This window comes from Hippoglossus hippoglossus, chromosome 24 (assembly GCF_009819705.1).
Source record: "Hippoglossus hippoglossus isolate fHipHip1 chromosome 24, fHipHip1.pri, whole genome shotgun sequence".
NCBI classification, from domain to species: Eukaryota; Metazoa; Chordata; class Actinopteri; order Pleuronectiformes; family Pleuronectidae; genus Hippoglossus; species Hippoglossus hippoglossus.
The window spans coordinates 9130515-9148604 of record NC_047174.1 but is presented as its reverse complement, the minus strand read 5'-3'; the positions used below and the strand labels follow the sequence as shown (position 1 = coordinate 9148604).

General features: G+C 44.7%; 1 protein-coding gene and 1 long non-coding RNA gene across 3 annotated transcripts in view; one reads left to right on the top strand and one right to left on the bottom strand.

The window, feature by feature from the left end:
- LOC117758271 (prospero homeobox protein 1-like) overlaps positions 1 to 17819 on the top strand; it is a 32743-nt gene extending 14924 nt beyond the window's left edge. For both annotated transcript variants that reach the window (XM_034579816.1, XM_034579817.1), the window contains exon 5: positions 13110 to 17819. In XM_034579816.1, coding sequence (XP_034435707.1) covers positions 13110 to 13295 — 186 coding nt within the window. In that variant the 3' untranslated portion in view covers positions 13296 to 17819. The remainder of the gene's footprint in view (positions 1 to 13109) is intronic.
- Positions 1 to 18090, bottom strand: part of LOC117758280 — a 125128-nt gene that overhangs the window by 87398 nt on the left and 19640 nt on the right. The window lies entirely within an intron of this gene.

The window sequence follows — 18090 nt, the reverse complement described above, 5'->3', positions numbered from 1 at the left end:
TCACTGTGTCCGCTCTGATACCGCCTTCCTGTGACAGTCTCTTATACATCCTCCCACGTTCTGCTCACGGTCGCTTTGCAGTGAAAACCAACTACAAATTAATGCCAGCTTGGTGACAAAGTATTTCCCCTGAAAGAACTATGGATTTCTAAATAAGTACAATAATTATGTGCATCTGAAAACATAATTTCAAAAGTGTGCATCACAGGCTCCAGTCATATAGAGATGTGAGGAACTTGTGTCCAATGAGGAAGAAACTTTAGTGCTACCTCGCTTGTTTTGCGTCTTCCTCACCGTTAATTTCCCCTCAGTGCGTGTGTGTTTGAGAAACCACATTTGACTTCCCTGTCTTCATTTTCCTGTCACCTGTGGTGAGGTGTTTATGTGCGTGTGACTATCTTCCAGATAATTGTAATCATAAATTGTCAGTGGACAACTTCACCTTTCATATGTTTTAGTTTTCCTACTTCTCCTTTTGCCACCTTGATGTCCGTGTCCGTGTGTGTGTGTGTGTGTGTGTGTGTGTGTGTGTGTGTGTGTGTGTGTGTGTGTGTGTGTGTGTGTGTGTGTGTGTGTGTGTGTGTGTGTCGTTACAGGATCGCCAGCGCTCTCTCAATGTCAGCTGACAATAGACCTTTTAAAGGCTTGTGTTAAGAAGGACCTGGAGTGATCTGGGTTTGTGTGTGTCTGCCTGTGGGTGTGTGTGTGTGTGTGTGTGTGTGTGTGTGTGTGTGTGTGTGTGTGTGTGTGTGTGTGTGTGTGTGTGTGCATTTGATGGAGAGAGATCGAGTCTATGTGCGTTCGTGTATGTGTGCGAGTGTTTTGTTGTTGCTGCATTTCCCAGTGTCCTGTTCACCTCGAAGGGTACAGCCGTCCCTTGGACCGGCCTGGCATGCTGGCAAAGCACTTCTCCAGTGTGTGTGTGTGTGTGTATGTGTCACTTTGAGGGGGGAAAAATCTCACTGCTATCAAGGTTAAGCGTCCTACTGTTTTAGTGAGAGGAAGGGGAGAGAAAGAGGGGGAGAGGGGGAAGAGGGAGATGGATAGATAGGGGATGGGGGTGAGAGCTCGGAGACAAAGGAGAAAGCGATGGAGGGAGGGAGGAAGGGAGAAAGGGAGTCAAGGGGGAATGGAAAGGGGAGAAAGAAGGGTAGAAGGAGAGAGGGGTTGAAAGAGAGATAACGTGCAGGAGGGAAGTGCCCTTGCGAGCAGTGGGAGTTTTGCAAGCGCTCACATTTAAAGTGCTTCACTCTCTTTCTCTCAGTTTCCGTCAATCTCTCTCTGTCCGTTATTTGTCCACTGGGGCTCCTCTCCATGCACCCATCCACACCCACACACACACTTCCCCACATCCATCTTCAGCCCTCTTAAGGGAGGCTTTGAGAGACTCTGGCAGGCAGAAGCACTTGTATATATGAGGTCTTAATAAGCCCAGTCCATCAGAGCAAAGTGCCAACAAAAAAAGAAAAATGACACTGTTCCTTCTGTTCAGTTACTCATATCATGACCACTGCAGAAATCAGACAGGAAAATAACTTTAATTCAAGCTGAGCGACACCAACCTACAGCCCACCATCAACTTTCATTAAGAGAAACTTTAATTTGGTGTATTGGTAGTTTTAGGAGGGTTTTTGGGAATATGTAAGACAAATTATGTTATTGTTTGAGTACGTTAATTTTCCTGGTCCTGAAAGCATGTTTTCTGTTTTCATATCAAATTATGCTGTAACCTGACATCTACTATACAGTAAACATCATTTCCCTAAAAAAAAAAAAAAACACAGCTCAGAACGTAATACTTATATGTACTGTACGTTATAGTTTTGGAGACATTGTTGAAAGATTTCCACCAAATATATTTTTGAAGACATTTAAAATATCCTACTTGGAATAATAATTTGCATCTGATATTTATTTCCCACAAAAACTTTAACAGAATACTGTTTCTTTCACTAATAAAAAAACCCTGAACATCTGAATATACAAATACTTTTCATCTGGGTAGACATGACATGCCTCCTACTTCAATGGAAAGTTCGTGCTCCGTGTGTGTGTACGTGTGTGTTCTGCAGATTTCAACTTCCACATCACACATATGTAAACTTTACAGGTTATAGTTTGGCCTCCAAACTGCGACATCATATAATTATGCTCTTAGAGCACAGAAAAACTTTTCCATCAAGTATCAAACTCTGCTCAAACATCTTTATGCAAAGTGCAGCAAAAACATAGAGAAGTGAAAAGATAATATGTTTTTCATGGGACTTTAAATTTAGCTTAAGCTTGACTTAGAGCCTTTAAATTATTAGAGGTTAAAGATATATCCATGTGTAGCTTGTTTGTAGGTTACAGATGATTTGGGCAAAATTTAAACTTGATTTTATACAGTTCAAAAGTATTCACATGAATCTTTGAATGATTAAAGTAGATCTAAAATATTCTTACAGGTTTGCAGGACTTAAACAACCATCCACAACTATGGCAGTACAAGTTCCAAAACATAAAATTACACACAACACTGTGGATATGCAATGCCTGTCCAAACTGCAGAATAAAGTGCCGTCTTTTCCCGCTGACAAACGCCTTCTCTTGTGGAGCATGCATTTCCTGTCACACCTCAGACAAGACTATCATTCTTCTCCTGGCACCAGGAAGCTACTGTTGTAAAAAAAAAAATGGCTTAAGGGGAACAGCCTATTTGCATACATAAATGTGAAAATTTGCAAGAAGACAGACAGGGAGGAAAAGAGTGAGGGAGGCCAGGTGAATAAGTCTTCTGTTGGCCGAGGAGCTGCGGCGGTGAGGGGGGACGAGGGCGGCAGAGGAGGAGGAGGAGGATTGGGGGAGGGAGGGAAGGTGTTTTGCATATTAAGGTTTTTTTTTTTGCTGGGCAGGTGTCTGAGAGATACAGGAGCTGATTAGAGTTTAACACAAGGAAAATTTGCCCAGCCATGCAAATTCTAACCCCCCTGACAAACCAACCGCCTTGGTGAGCACGAAGACTCCGTGTTTGTGTGTGGCTTTTTGTGTGTGTGTGTGGGTGTTATTTGTGTGTTTGACCATGTGTTTGCGAGCGCGGCTGCGTAGGTTGTGTGTTTTTTTGCTGTTTGCTGTTCGTGTGGGAATGATGTGTTTGTGTGTATTATATATGTGCATAGACACATTTGTTATGTTTTTCCGTCTTACGTGTGAGCGCGTACACGCGTGTGTGTGTGTGTGTGTGTGTGTGTGTGTGTGTGTGTGTGTGTGTGTGTGTGTGTGTGTGAGTCATAGAGTGAACGTGGAGATGGAAATGTACTGGATGTGTATCAGGATGCCCCCAAGGCCCTTTTCTGTGGATCTCTCCCCTTTTCTCCTCCACCTCCTCCTCCTCCTCCTCCTCCTCTTCCTCCTCTTCCTCCCCTACCTACCTGCACCACCACTTGAAACAGGAGCCTACGCAGATTCAGCAAGCACACACACAGACACACACACACCGAGTTTTCCCTTTGCCAGCTTCTGCATCATCAAAGTTCCATCCACCTTGGTGGCGTCTTTGGAATGAATATGTCCTCTGTTTCAGTGATTACACACACAAACACACACACACACACACACACACACACACACACACACACACTCAGAGAGACGCACACATGTCTGTGGCCTTTCTTGTTTGATGCTAATCTGCTCTGTCACTGTGCTGGCCTAATACGCTCCCCATCTCCCTCCCAGCTCCTCTTTTGTCGCGATTGTTTCCCCTTTTCCTTTCATATCCCTCCTCCCTCACTCTCTCTCGTCGTTCTCTCTTCCTTCTGTTGCCTCTCTCCTTTCATTCTTTCATCCTCCTCTTTTGCATGTCTTCCGTTACCCCCCCTCCCTCTCCTCTCCCCCTCTCTCGCTTTTTCCCCCCATTAGGAAGTTTTAATGGCATAATTGTCACATTCCTTCTGGCACAATGAACACCAGCGGTAATTAAAGAGCTTGCCGTTAATTACCTAGACCCTGGCTCTACTTTCCTCTCTTCTCAGCACCCCCTCCTGATCCTCTCTCTTCTTCTCTTTCTTCTCCGCTTCTCATTCGCTCTGTCCATCACCATCAAAGTCCTCCGAAACACCCGGCCTCCCGAAGCCTTGACTTTGAGCGAAAGAGTGCTTTCATGTGAGGACTCAAGTGAAAATTCTCGCTCTCGTGTCCTTTTCTTTCTACTCCGCAGCCCCCTCTGTCAGTCTTTGAACCCCCCCAATGACAACACACATCATCTTTCATAAGACAGGAATGTGTGTGACCTGGTAATGGGCGAGAGACGGCGAGGGCGAGAGGGAGAGAGAGAGGTGGGGTCCGATAAAGAGGCAGTTTTATGATGGCTCTGGGAAACTCTCAGATTTCCACAAGACAGACGAGGCCAAGTTTCCTCTGTCAGTGACCACTCCTCCCACAGAGGACACACACACACACACATGCATGCAAACACACACCTCGCCATTTAAAAGAGGAAGTCCCTATGATCTCAATGCGAAAGCGGTGAGAAGCCTACATCCACACACACACACACACACACACACACACACACACACACACACACACACACACACACACACACACACACACACACACACACACACACACAGGTATCATGTATCCTCCCTTATCAGCTGCTCTTTCTCCTTTTGGAAAGATGTATCACCCCTTGTGTCCCTCTTCCTCTTTTGTCTATCCATCTGTCTGTCATCCCTCCAATTGAAATGATAACATCCATCAACAAACACACACACTTGTCCTCTGTTTGCCACCCCCCCCCCACAAAAAAAAAGTGACAGAAAACTTTCTTAAGTTTGACTTTTCCACTCCAAGTCCCTCTCCTCTTCCCTTTGCCTTTTCCCTCGACCATCCTTTCCTCCTCCCTTTTTCTTTCCTGCTTTCCATCCCCCTGTCTCCTCATCTCCCTCCTTCCTGCTCTCTCAGTGTCTCTCCATCCATTACCAGAGCCACAGAGAGCCGTGAGCAGATGCTGTCTGTCCAACCGCCATGCCCCATAGTATTGTGTGCTTCACCTCTCCTTCCCCCCCTCCCTCCCTCGTTCCTCCTCTTCATGTCCCTCTCGGGTCTCCATTTGTTCTCCACCCAGAGAGGCTAATGTCTTTTTTCTCCTCCTCCTTCTCCACCTCCTGCTTTTCCCCTCTGCATCTTGCACTCCTTTATTCCCGGTGTTCTCGCAGCGCAGGACACGGTGTGTTAGTGTGCGTGGGTGTGGGCTGTGTCTTTGACCGGGGTTCGACCGCAGGGAATTGGAGGTGAAAAGGTCACGGCTGTTGCACTGAATGCAAAAGGCCAAGACGCAGACACAGACTCAAACATGTATAAACATACGCGAGTACCTTAGAAAAACACCCAGGAGTTTGGTGTGTTCTCTGAAAGGCTCTAGGGTTCTCTTTGAAGAGCGATTGAAGACAAAAAGAGGTAGAGGATAGAAGGAGAGAGATAAAAAGCTGTATATGCCGTATAGATTTAGGTTCAGAGCTGCCAAAAATACAACCGATACAATTTGCCAGTGGGTTTAAGTCAACAACACACACACACACACACACTCACCCCCCCCCCCTTCTCTTTCCCCTCAAATCTGCAGCATCTCCCCTGTTCTCCTTCATTCCCATTGAGAAAAGATCTCATCCCAACAACCATCCCTTCTGTACCTGTGCATTTATCACTCGCCCATTACAGCTGAACGTGATACTGTCATATACAGCAAAAAATAATGAGTACTTGCTGTCCTTGTATAGGTACAACCGTGTGTGTGTGTGTGTGTGTGTGTGTGTGTGTGTGTGTGTGTGTGTTTGCACCTGCTGATCACAGATACTAGCTGAGACTGTGAGATTTAATAAATATCTGATGCTAGTGGTTTGAAAGGTTTGTGCACTAACATTTAAAAAAACATTTTTAACTAAAAATATCACGTCTGGTTTGAAAATTCTACCCGTTATAAAACTGCATTGAAAAAAAATAAAAAAATAAAAAATGCAACATCTATCCAGAAATAGGCTCTCTGTCAATCCACAGAACACGTTAGCAACGGTTTTCATTGGAACCACTTTCTAGTAAATAAATAGTCCCTATTAAAACTGTTGACAGCGTACCATAAAGTAAATATCTGCAATCTGCAAGATGCCGCTAAAGAAATGTGAGAAAGTGTTTTTGACTGGAAATCCAGTTTGTCTCTTGGTATCTGGTGGCATTTATTAAAAAACTAGAATGGCACTTAGTCGAGTACATATATCTGCCAAGGCCAAACAGTGCCCTTGTGAAACCACATTTAAATTCACTAGATCTGGATTTTTATTTGGATCCGCACCAAATTGGACTCACTCATGAATATTAGTCCGCTAAACATACATTTTTCACTGAGAGTTCAACAAAAAAGTTATAAGGTTACCAAAACTGTATAAAACTCGTAATGTTAAAGAAAGTGAAAAGATAAATTCTGGATCTGCCCCCGGGTTCTTGCCTGGGTCATGCCCCACCCCTTCACAAAATTTCCTGGAAATCAGTTTAGTAGTTTTTGTGTAATCCTTCTGGTAACAAAACAAGCGCAGATGAAAACATAACCTCATTGACAAAGGTAAAGATTCAAACTAATCTTCAGATATTACACCAGACCTCCGCTGTGTCACGAGCGTCATTTCCATCTTGTCTTATGGCTTTTTAATTCTCTTAGAGAGAAGAGTTAGGAAAAGAAAAGAATAGAGAGCGGGATCATCTGCTTCTCAGTGAATAGCCGGGGGCCATCGAGGGCCCCCGTTTGACGTCGCCTGACAGGTCTTTTCTTCACCGTGTGGTGTGTGTGTGTGTGTGTGTGTGTGTGTGTGTGTGTGGTCACATGTGCAAGTGTGTATGTGAGAATAAGCCACTTTATTCTGTGCGCTGATGAAATGACCAGAGCTGTGTTTAAAGCCCGGGGCTCCAGGGGTAGCGAGGAATCACTTAAACATAAAGAACTACATGATCCCCCCTCTCGCCTTTTCTCACCTGCTCTCACACACACACACACACAAACACATCCTCTCACTGCGCTCACACACTACATTTGATTCTCCCTTGTCCCTGTATTTTCCAACAGCACCCCCCCCCCCCCCCCCCCCCCTCCTCCTCCTCGCTTCTTCTACCCTCTCCTCCCTCCTTCTTCCCCTCCTCATCCTCCTCCTCCTCCTCCCGTCCCTGGTCACCTTGTGAGGGGCAGCCTGCTCTGTGGCACAGCTGCTGATTATGTCATTATTTCTGGACCATTTTGGTCTCCCTGCGTGTGTGTGTGTGTGTGTAAGTGAGTAATGAAGCGTGGCAAAGGGACTCATGCCAAAATGACCAGGGCGTGCATCAGAGCTGCAGATGTGTCAAAGTAACTCCCCCATTCACACACACACACACACACACACACACACACACACACACACACACACACACACACACACACACACACACACACACACACACACACACACACACACACACACACACACACACACACACACACACACGGTCGTCCATGATTTCAAAGGACACACAAGTGCTTTGAGTGGTCATCAAAACTAGAAAAGCGCTTTATAAATACTGACCATTTACCATTTACATTGACTAATTTCCTAGAGACCCTAAATCTAACCTAAAAACTTCACCTTAAAATAAATAATTAGTGTCTTGGTTTTTGTTCCCATAAGACGACTATGTAACCAGATTTATGTCCACGCAACATAAGTCATGCCTGTCCCCCTTCACTCACTCACTCACCCAAACGCGCACACACACACACACACACAGATGCAATCTTTGCCTCCTTGCATCCAATCTGCAGTTTAATATTCTTCCTTCCTCTCCTGCCATCTTCTTCCCCCACTTGCCCTTCCATCCCATCTCCTTCCTTCCATCCATCCACCCATCCATCTTCCCTCCCTCCTTCGCTGCAGCTCCTTGCGCTCCTTCCTTTATTGTTCGCCCGCCCACCCACACCCTCCTTCCTCCTACCCCTCTATTCTTCCTCTCCCTCCCTCCCTCTGTTCTCCTCCTCTCCAGATGTCCTGTTCCTATCTTCCAGACTCCCTCGCTCCTTTCTTTCCCTTCTGCCTCCTGCTCTCTCGGCCTCTATGAGCCGGGCTGACTTCCTGACCCCTGGAGGCCCCGGTTACAGCACTGCATGACCCCCCCCCCCTCAATTTAGATTGCATTCTCTCAATCTACCATACAATCAATTTTTTAGTCTCCAAACAAGGTTTGAACAGTGATTTCTGGCTTCCTCGGCTGTTTGCTTGACTTGATATGAAGTCAACATCCTCCCCAATGACCCCCAGGTTTATAGAAACAGAGGGAAAGAGCAAGAGGGGAGGAAAGAGATGTCAAGAGAGGCCATGATGTGATATGAATTCTCAGTGTGTGTGTGTGTGTGTGTGTGTGTGTGTGTGTGTGTGTGTGTCTAAAGGTGGGGGAGGAGGAGGCAAGAAAAGGTGGAGGGAGGAATGAGGAAGATGGGATAGGGGAGCTACTTCATCAGTGTCTTTGACCCTGTCCTGTCCTTGACTCCCCAGAGGAGGTGCACCTTGAGAGGAGCCCATGTGACACTTACATACACACACACAAACACACACAAACACACACAAACATGTATACGCAATCCCTCAAGGCTCCGTGTTCTCAAGGCTATCAGTGGAGTGAGGGTGGCTGGTGTTTGCTCAGCTTTGAGGCCTGTTTCCCGTCCCAGTCGTCTCTAGCAGAAGCGAGCACTGATCCGCACGTCACAAATGAGAGATTGTTGCGAAAACGGAGAAAAGAGAGCACTTGAGGAAAAACAAAAGGAACCGAGAATCCCCATGCGACTCTGCTCAATCTTTCCCAAGTTGTTTGGACTCTTCGGCCATGGCACGGTCTTATCAGTAGCAGAGGGGGTTAGGGGACAAGTGCAACGAGGTGTAGGAAGAAAGGGGACATGGGTTGTGTTTGGCTAAAGTGACAGTGTGGGCCAAGAGCTTATCAAGGCCTTTGTAGATTATTGATCAGAGCAGATATGCGAGGCACAGGGTCCTCCTGTGTGTGCTCGAGGTTTGGGAAGCTCTGGCTTGACTCACTGAGATGTCACAGTTTCACCTCTTGTTTTTAAACGTATGTTTCACTGTCAGCAGAAGATGCACTCACTCCAAAGAGACATTGATAACCCACCCTGGAATGTAGTGCATTACAAAAATCTATCAATCGCCCGTTTCACACACAAATACAGTGGCCGAAAACCATGGGAAGAGCTGCTATTCCCAGGCTGAGTCGGGGTTAGGAATTAACCTGGTTGGCAGCAGGGGCGAATGTGTCCCTGCATTTCATCCTTCAAGGCTGCAGCTCGCTAGCGCACATACTCACGTACACACACACACACACACACACACACACACACACACACACACACACACACACACACACACACACACACACACACACAGCCTTATCTTCCAGGGTCTCGTCTTGTTTGGCCAACGCTGTGCAAATAGAAGGTGCAATACATCTCCTGACAGTTCCCAAAAGCAAGGGGGAGAAACATGTTGGCCAAACAAACAGCCAACCCTGAGTCACCGGGAGAGAGCAGATTTCTCAGGCATTGCCGAAACACACGCACACAGTCGGTGTGTGTGCGCGTGTAACAGTAGCCCGTATATGAGGGCCTGGGCCTCTGGCTACTTTTTTAAACGTTTGTCTAAGCAGTCTTAAGACAGGGGCCACTGCTGAAGTGAATAGCTCCCAGCAAGCCGTCCACAGGCTCCTATTGTCCTCCGTCATATTTTATTATCTCATCAAAAAGCAGGAAATCCGATTCCCTCTCTCTGAAAAAGAGCTTATCCTTCTGTCTCAAAGCAACCTGTCACGAGAGAGCGAGATGGAGAGAGGTGGAGAGAATGGGGGAGAGCGGGGAGGGGGGTCGGTGAATGAGAGTGATTAACCGCCTCATTGCTGTCAGCGCTCCCTTGCTCTTTCTTCCTCTCTTTCTTTATTCTTGATTGGTATTTACCCAACACACAGCAGGATGCAAGTTTAGGGCAAAAAGTGTGTGTGTGTACGAGTGTGTGTGTGTATAAGAGACAAGCTTTATCCCCTTTGTTAATTCTTTTCTCCCCTTTTCCCTCCCGATCTTCCTCCTTTCATATTGTATTACACAGGGGTAGATCAGCAATAATATCCCTTTTCACGAAAGCAGGAGTTTTTTTGTACTCCCCGCTGCAGAGACACACTTCTATTCTCTCGGTCTTTCTCGCACCTTCTCTCAGAGCAAAACCACTTCATTTTCAGACAGTACGACATTGACGAAGTCAGCCACAGTCATGCTTGTCCTCGCTTCCTCTTCTGAACTACACACTGCAAAACAATCACAATAGAGGAGGACAAGAGAGTTCAACTCTTCTTCACCTCATACAGTAAAAATCATGATTAAGTTTTTATTTTTATACTTTTCCATTTGCGTTTACTGAACACGCGTACAAGAGTATTTTGATTGTGGCTTAGAAATGATTACATATTACTACAATATTTCCTGCAACGCTGCTGGACCAAATCAAATTTGATGATCATGGCAAAAATAATCATAAATAAAGGCTGAGGCAAAAATGGTGTTATGCAATCGTCTATATAAAAGTATATAAAAGGTGTCAGAAAGTCACACGCCATGAATAATCGAGCAAATGTCATAATTTTCCAGAGGCTCCAGTTTCCTCGTCTGAACTAAAACATAAAGCGAGAATATTAACCCACTCTGGAAATTGTATATTCTCCAAGTGAGAAAAACGCAGCTGAAAGCCAAAGAGAAAAAGATGCATTTTCAAATTTTGCCAGCGTAGTGTAGATGTATTCTCAGTACCCTCATTTAGCCTTTTCCAGCCGTCATTCCTCACACACACAAAACTCTCCATCCCTCTACTCTTTTTTCATGCCTTTCCCTCCCTCCCTCTTTGTACATCTGTCCTTTAATTTTGGGGCTCTGCTGAGAAGTTGTTAAAAAGCCCTATGAAATATGTATGAAGGATTGTTAGCCACGCGATTGGCCCCATTTACCGGACAGCCCAGCGAATGAACGGCCACACTGGATAATCCCCCACAATGCCTCTGGAACAAAGGCCCAACAGCTGACCCTAGAGAGCGAGAGAGATGAAGAGGGGGGAGTGAGAGGGGATAGAGAGGGACATGGGAGGGGTTGCAAACAGTTAAGGCTCACTGCTGATCAGGAGGCAGCTCGCTCACATACACAACTCACATGTAGTCACAAAACAAAGGCTGGTGGGACAGGAATAACTCCCTCTGTTCTCTCACCCCTCTCTCTCTCCTTAGACTCTTCTCAGCCCCTCCTTCTCTCACCATCTCCCTCTCTCCCTCCCTCCCTCCCATTCTCACTCTCTCAGTCAAGAGGATCTGAAATACCAATACCCTTTTCTCCTTGACATTGCTTTCCCCTTGCAGTCAGCATTTTGCTGTCCTTTTATAGTCAAAACGTCAGGAGAAATTCCATGCAGGAATATTCTTAGTAATGCGGCACTCCCTGCGTCTAACGCCGAGGGTGTCGTGCTGCACCGGCCCGTTAGCGAGGTCTTTTGGGAAAAGCGTGCGCATGCCCACGCGCACTCTTACTGTACAACGTGTACACACAAAGTTGCCCTCAAACCAGGGTCATTGTGCCAGTATTTCAGAGACGACAGGAGCCCAAACAATGAATTATATCCACTTTTCTCCCTCCAGAGGGGAATTCAATATTTGGGGAATTGGGTTAGCTTGTGTTTTCTCTCTCTCTCTCTGTGTCAAACACACACATACGCAGAGCGTGCAAGCTCCTAATTCAAGTCTCACCTTTTCACTTGAGTAGTGGATAGACACACACACGCGCGCGCGCACGCACACACACACACACACACACACACACACACACACACACACACACACACACACACACACACACACACACACACACACACACACACACACACACACACACACACACACACACACACACACACACCTTAGCCTCCATTCATCACCCCAAGGGGGGGCTGGTGGCTGTCCCATGTGTGTATAAGAGTGTGTGTAAAAAGGCCGGTCTGCGTGTTTGATTGTGTGTGCACATGTCCATCTATGCGTGTGTGTGTGTGTACCAGTGGCCACTAACCTTGCTGTGTCCTGACACTCCTGATGAGTATCTGCAGGACACTGGAGGAGAGGAGCGGCGTGGAGTGCGCACTGTCAGGCATTTGGGCAAGCTGCTGCTGCTGCTGTATATGTGTGTGTGCGACTGTGTGTGAGCATCAAGGGAGGTGGGCAGGGAGACAGTCAGCATTATCCAAGCAGGTGACCCCTGAAGGCTGCGTCGCCCTGGAGCTTTGAATCAAGGAAAGACACTCAGCCAAACACACCAGGGTAGCTAGTGTGTGTGTGTATAGCGAGCATTATGTAGAGCTCTGTCACACTGCAGGATGTGTCATCTCCTTGGCACAAGGAGGTGTGTGCGCTGGTGTGTGTGCTCACGCCTGCATGAGCGTGTGTGCGTATGTGTGTGTGACAGAGTGTTGGCTTGGGGGAAGGTGTCACAGATCTTTGCCAGACTAATCATCTCCATGGTGTCGGTGAGTGCTGCTGTCAGGGACTCTAAAGAGGCGGCGTGTCTCCCCGTTCCCAAAGCATTTAGTACTTCCTCTTTCGCCAGCACCTCTCTACTGCTCGTCGCTCAGCTCCGCTCTCGTTTGGTCACAGATTTACAGTGGGACTCATAAAGATGTCATGCTCACCGTGTTGCGGGGAGGGAAGTGTGGGTTGTGAGAAACCTGAGAATTCACAAGAAGTGACTTTTCTCAGGCCGACGCCTCAACTGGCTTTTAAGGAAGTAGATACTGAAGATATCAAAGATTTATGGTTTTACATCCACTGTGGAAAATATGAGCCTTTTCTACAGCTGAGGAGTTGACAGTGTTGAGGATAATGCAAAGAAACTACTGCAGGCTGCAAAATGTAACTGAGCTGTGAGAAGGAATTCTGTCAGGTGTTCAAGGGTTCATGGTATTTTCAGGAATAGTAAGGTCAATTGATGAAACAAATGATTAACCACTTATATTCTCCTTGTGTCTGTTCAGGTCCCTGATCGCTTCCTGGAGGTGGCAGAAATCACACTGAGAGAGTTCTTCAACGCCATCGTGGCGGGCAAAGACGTAGACCCATCCTGGAAGAAGGCCATCTACAAGGTCATCTGCAAACTGGACAGCGAGGTCCCCGAGATCTTCAAGTCCCCCAACTGTCTCCAAGAGCTTCTACATGAGTAAATTTCCCCTCCTCGTCCTCCTCCTCGCTCGACGCTTTGCGCTTTTTAAATTTTCTCTGATTTCGTAGAATTTCAGAATGATTTTCTCTTTTGTTTTCATTTCCTTTTCACTGACCCTACATTTGATTTCCAGTTTATTTTTTATTTTTTGAATGTATGAAAGTTATGAAGTAGCATTCCCAATCTGGAGCCTCTGTGGCAGTTCCTAAATGACCTAGCTATTGTGTTGTTGTTCTTCTTATATGATAATTATCATGATGGTTATTATTTGTTTTGTTTTTTTTAAGATTCTGATGAACTGAAGAGACTCTAATCTTACTGGGTGTTTTCTGGACTGTGTGATCCCTAATCCGTTTAGGCTTGTTATATGATCAACACTAACTAAGTCCTCAGTCTGTGAAAGGAGATCTTGAGTTCCCATTTACACTACTAAGAACATAGGCTGGGTTCCTTAAAGACTTTATTCAATTATGGCACCCAGCACTTTTCCTCCAAAATCCAGTGGGTGTCCACATGAACTTTCCCCGCAAAGACTGTGCTACTATGGATGTCCCTCATAGGACCGTCATACACACATTCACACAAAAACAAGGCCTAGTGAGTTTATTACTGGATTAAGACTGGACTCGAGGTACTGGTCTGTACTGGTCTGTGGGACTTGGGACTGTTTTTAAATAGCTACTGAGCTCTACCATGTTTTGAAGTGTGTTTTCCAGGCAAGTAGGGCATTGTGTTTATTGGGTGTACATTATTATTTTGATTATTATTATTGTTGTTTATTATTATTATTATTTGTCATCATTGCTTGCTGAAGATTGGCACTTCACAATTTGTTTGTCCTTTGATGCCGCTGCAGAAAAAAATAAATTATTGCTATTAATTTTATTCCACAAGAGTTTAGATTCTGAAATGTTTCTGCGCCCCATTTCCCATCCTTCTCCTTACTCTTCTTTTAGTCTGTCCATTCCTAACGTGGACTTTGGTTTTTATTTCATTTTTGGTGGTCAGGGTTCACTTGCCTAGAAGTGGTGCACTGGGGTTTTATAGCACCAAGCCTATCCTGCACACAACTAGTCTGGGAACAAAGCTGCAAAGGGAGCTAAGCGGCAGATACAAATGAAGTAAACGGTGCAGAAGTACAGAGGTATGAAGAAGCGTGACCATTTGGTGCACAATTCAAAAGTTTTTCCGTAGGGTATCCAGCTTTGATAACTACAATGCTGCCACTCATCAAGCCATCTGTTCAGCTCTCAACTAAATCGTATACTCATGTGGTTTTCTGGTCAGGATTGCTGAACATACTGACTGCTTACTGTTTTGCCTTTTAAAGAACTCAGTAATTAGCTCATGCGTGAGATGAAGTCAGCCAGCTTTTAATGGCAATAGCAGTTGATACTTGAATAAATCAGAATACTGTGATAATCTACAGTAGAATTACTCAAACAATATATAACTATAAGGAAGATAATTCATGGAAACCCAGGTGTTCATTAATTTAGCAAACAACACACACACACCGCTCCTTCCCTCCATGTTCACCTGCCTTTGAGTTATCTAGCTCTACTCTCAATACAACAATGGTAGGTCAAAGGTAAGCACTCACCCCAGGGGTAGATGGAGAAGCTCTCATCACTACAAAGAGAGCGGACAAAGACGTAGAGCGATACACACCTGAAACCCTCAGCTCTTGTCCCACCATCCCACGCTGGCAGCTTTTAACACCCAAAGTATGATTCTGTTGATGCCAATGTGTGCCCTGGTTGTTAAACACCATTCCTTTCACTTTTACCTGAGATGCTAATCCCAGATTTTCCACTTGATTTGTACAATGTAAACCTAGTGTTTTATGACTTTCATCAACCCTCTCAGGCTTTTAAGATTTCTAAGAAGTAGTTAGTGTTAGCTGGCCTTTTGATGAGGTAAGTTTGAAGCAACGAGAGGACTTGAATACTTTGTGAGCTCACCGTTGATCTCACGCCGGCAACGTTGGCTTATAGTGTGTCTGTGATCAAAAGATCAAAAGGGGGCAGGTTGCTTAACCTGCGGACTTGTCTAAGTGAGACAAAGCACCTGACAAAAGGAGGCAGAGAAAGACAGAGAGCTACTCCCATCATTATGTGGCACCTTCTCCGCCTCCTCCCCAGACAGTGTTCTTCTTAAGATCCGGAGCCCTGAGAGACCGGGCCGGACACTTTTCTCACTGAAGGATGGGCTCGGCCCTTCATGTCTCGGAGTCTCAAAGCACCAGCCAAGGGCTCTAAAGCGCCACAAACAAAGGAGAAGGGAAAGGACACTTTTATCTGATGCGCAGATTATTATCGCGCCCCATCCTCCCCCTTTCTGCAACCCCGCCCTGAAGTTAAAGAGTTCCTGCGCCTAAAAAGATTACTTCAGGATAATGAAGACTTATGTGCAAAAAAAGGATTAGCAAGACCTTAATACCGCGCTAAAAATATTTTTGTCAAGTTTTCCTTTTCTGGCGTCATTTGATTTTTAGGACATCGTTATTTAAATACATATACATTATAGCCTTTTTTAAGAAATGTAAAATATGAATCTATGAAAAAAATATATACTGTAGTGGAAGTTCTTTGAAAGGCACTGTTAGCAATTGTTTCATAAAAGAAATCTTGAGGATATTTTTTGTGACGGCTTTGTTTCAATCTGTATTCTGAATAAGTGAGTTGATGGTAGATTAGGAGCAATAGTTGTAGGTTTTTTGCAGGTTTTGTGACCAGTTTTCCTTTTTGGTTTCTTTACCTTTTTGTATTGTGCTGAATGGCTGTCTTCTTGAGATCAGAAAATAAACTTGGAATCCATTTTCAGAGTATGAAATATTGTCGTCGATGCTGTAAATACTGTCAGGATGAAACAAAGAATAGCTGTACAGTTTTTTCTATTATCACTCAGAGTGCTAGGGAAGGGTAAGAGTGGTTAAAAAAAAGAGGGTGGAAAAAAAAAAAAGAAATGACCCATTCTCTCCAACTGAACTCATAACCACTCCTCCTAAAACCCACAGAGGAGACATTTTTTTTGTTTAGTTTTTTTCCCCCTTGCCATGCCTTTAATGGGGCTCTGTTTCCCGTCGGCAGTGCCCTTGAAGTTGCACCAGCATCCGTTTCTTTAATATTTGCTGACAGAACGCTGCATTAGGCTAGTGGTCGGGTAATGATGATGTCACAGAGCGTTCCCGTTGGCAGTCTGTGGACCAGCTTATGTCCAAAAACAAGGGCAGACTGCCACCGACGTAGCTCTAGATTTGACCCGGGAGAGGGACAGGAACTCATTGTCATCAGAAGACGAGTGTCATGGAGGGGGCACATGTTGTACAGTAACCGTGTAAAAAAAAATTAAGGAGAGAGAGAGACTGCAGACAGGAGAAAAAATGTGATTTATACCCTTTTTTACTGGGTTCAAACAGTTGGGAAAAGTTTGGACTTTGTGGAATTTCTGTACGCTTTGCATTGTGCTTGTGTTTGTGTGAGCGTGTGTCTGTGTGAGAGAAAAGACCGATTATGAGAACCTGTGAACCAGTGAGTGACACAATTCTCAACACTGTGGCCCCACCCCCACCCCTGGGAGTACCATCCTGACATGTAAATGATTCTCATTAAGCGTTGGCAACGTGTGTTTGGTATGTGTGTGGGTGTGTGTGTGTGTGTGTGTGGATGTGTGTCATGATAATTTCCTCTGATTTGTTTTCTGACCTGTTTGAAAGGGGTTTTGTTTCTCTATGCTTTCAGTAGTAATTCTTTTTTATTATTATTACATTGCTCCTCTTTTTTTGTAAATATCAAAACTTGGACTTACAGTGATACATACTGCCTTTGTATAACTTAGCAATATGTTATGTACATAGTGTTTTGTTGATGCTTTTTGTATAACATTATTATTCGATTTTAGTGCAGTAATTCCAACTGGAACAGCCATGTTTGAAATACAGTCTGAATAATTACACACAGGTTGTAAAATAAAACTCACGATATGGCTGCTTTTTTTCTTTTATTGGTGTCTTTTTGTCTTGCAGATTTTGTGTAATTTATTGGTTTAATTTATCCTAATTTATTTGATGTTGTTTTCTTTTGTTTTTCAAACAGGGAAGGCTGTACTGCATTTCATTAAGTAGAACCAACTTAAAAAGATTATGATCCTTAGACACCTGAATTTGAAGTCAGAAAAATTGTACTCTAGTGTGCACATTCAATTGACAGAAATTATTAAATGGAGATCATGGCAGCTAAATGGAACTGGAGTTTTTTTTTTTAAACGACAAAACGACAGATTGCTGTGTTTTGTTCCTGGACAGGGGCCGAGGGTGGGCTAGAAAGCTGAAACTAGTTTGAAGCAGTTTTGTATTTTCTCTTGAGATTTTGTTCCCCCTCTATTACTTTGGCCCAGCCCAAAAAACAACCAGTAGTCAAATTGCCTTTCGTGCCTTCACCCTCTATGAACTGAATGTATGTGCAGTATATATGCAAGCTTGTGCAAAATGGATTAAAAATGGAAATAAAAATGAAAAACAGAACAGGTGTTGTGTGTGGTTCATTTCTATTAAAAAATGTGTGTGTGAGTGAGGACGATGGATAATGGTTGGACAGATATTAACAGAAAAGAGATTTACGTTATATATCGATATGATATTACCCTTGTACAGATATTTTATTAATGGTTTGGCTACAGATCGCCAACTTCCGAGGATCGTTTTCTCCTCAGGCTCCACAGCCAACTGCAGATGCCCCCTCATCATGCTAAATGCAACGGTCGCCATATCCAGGAACACACACACACACACACAC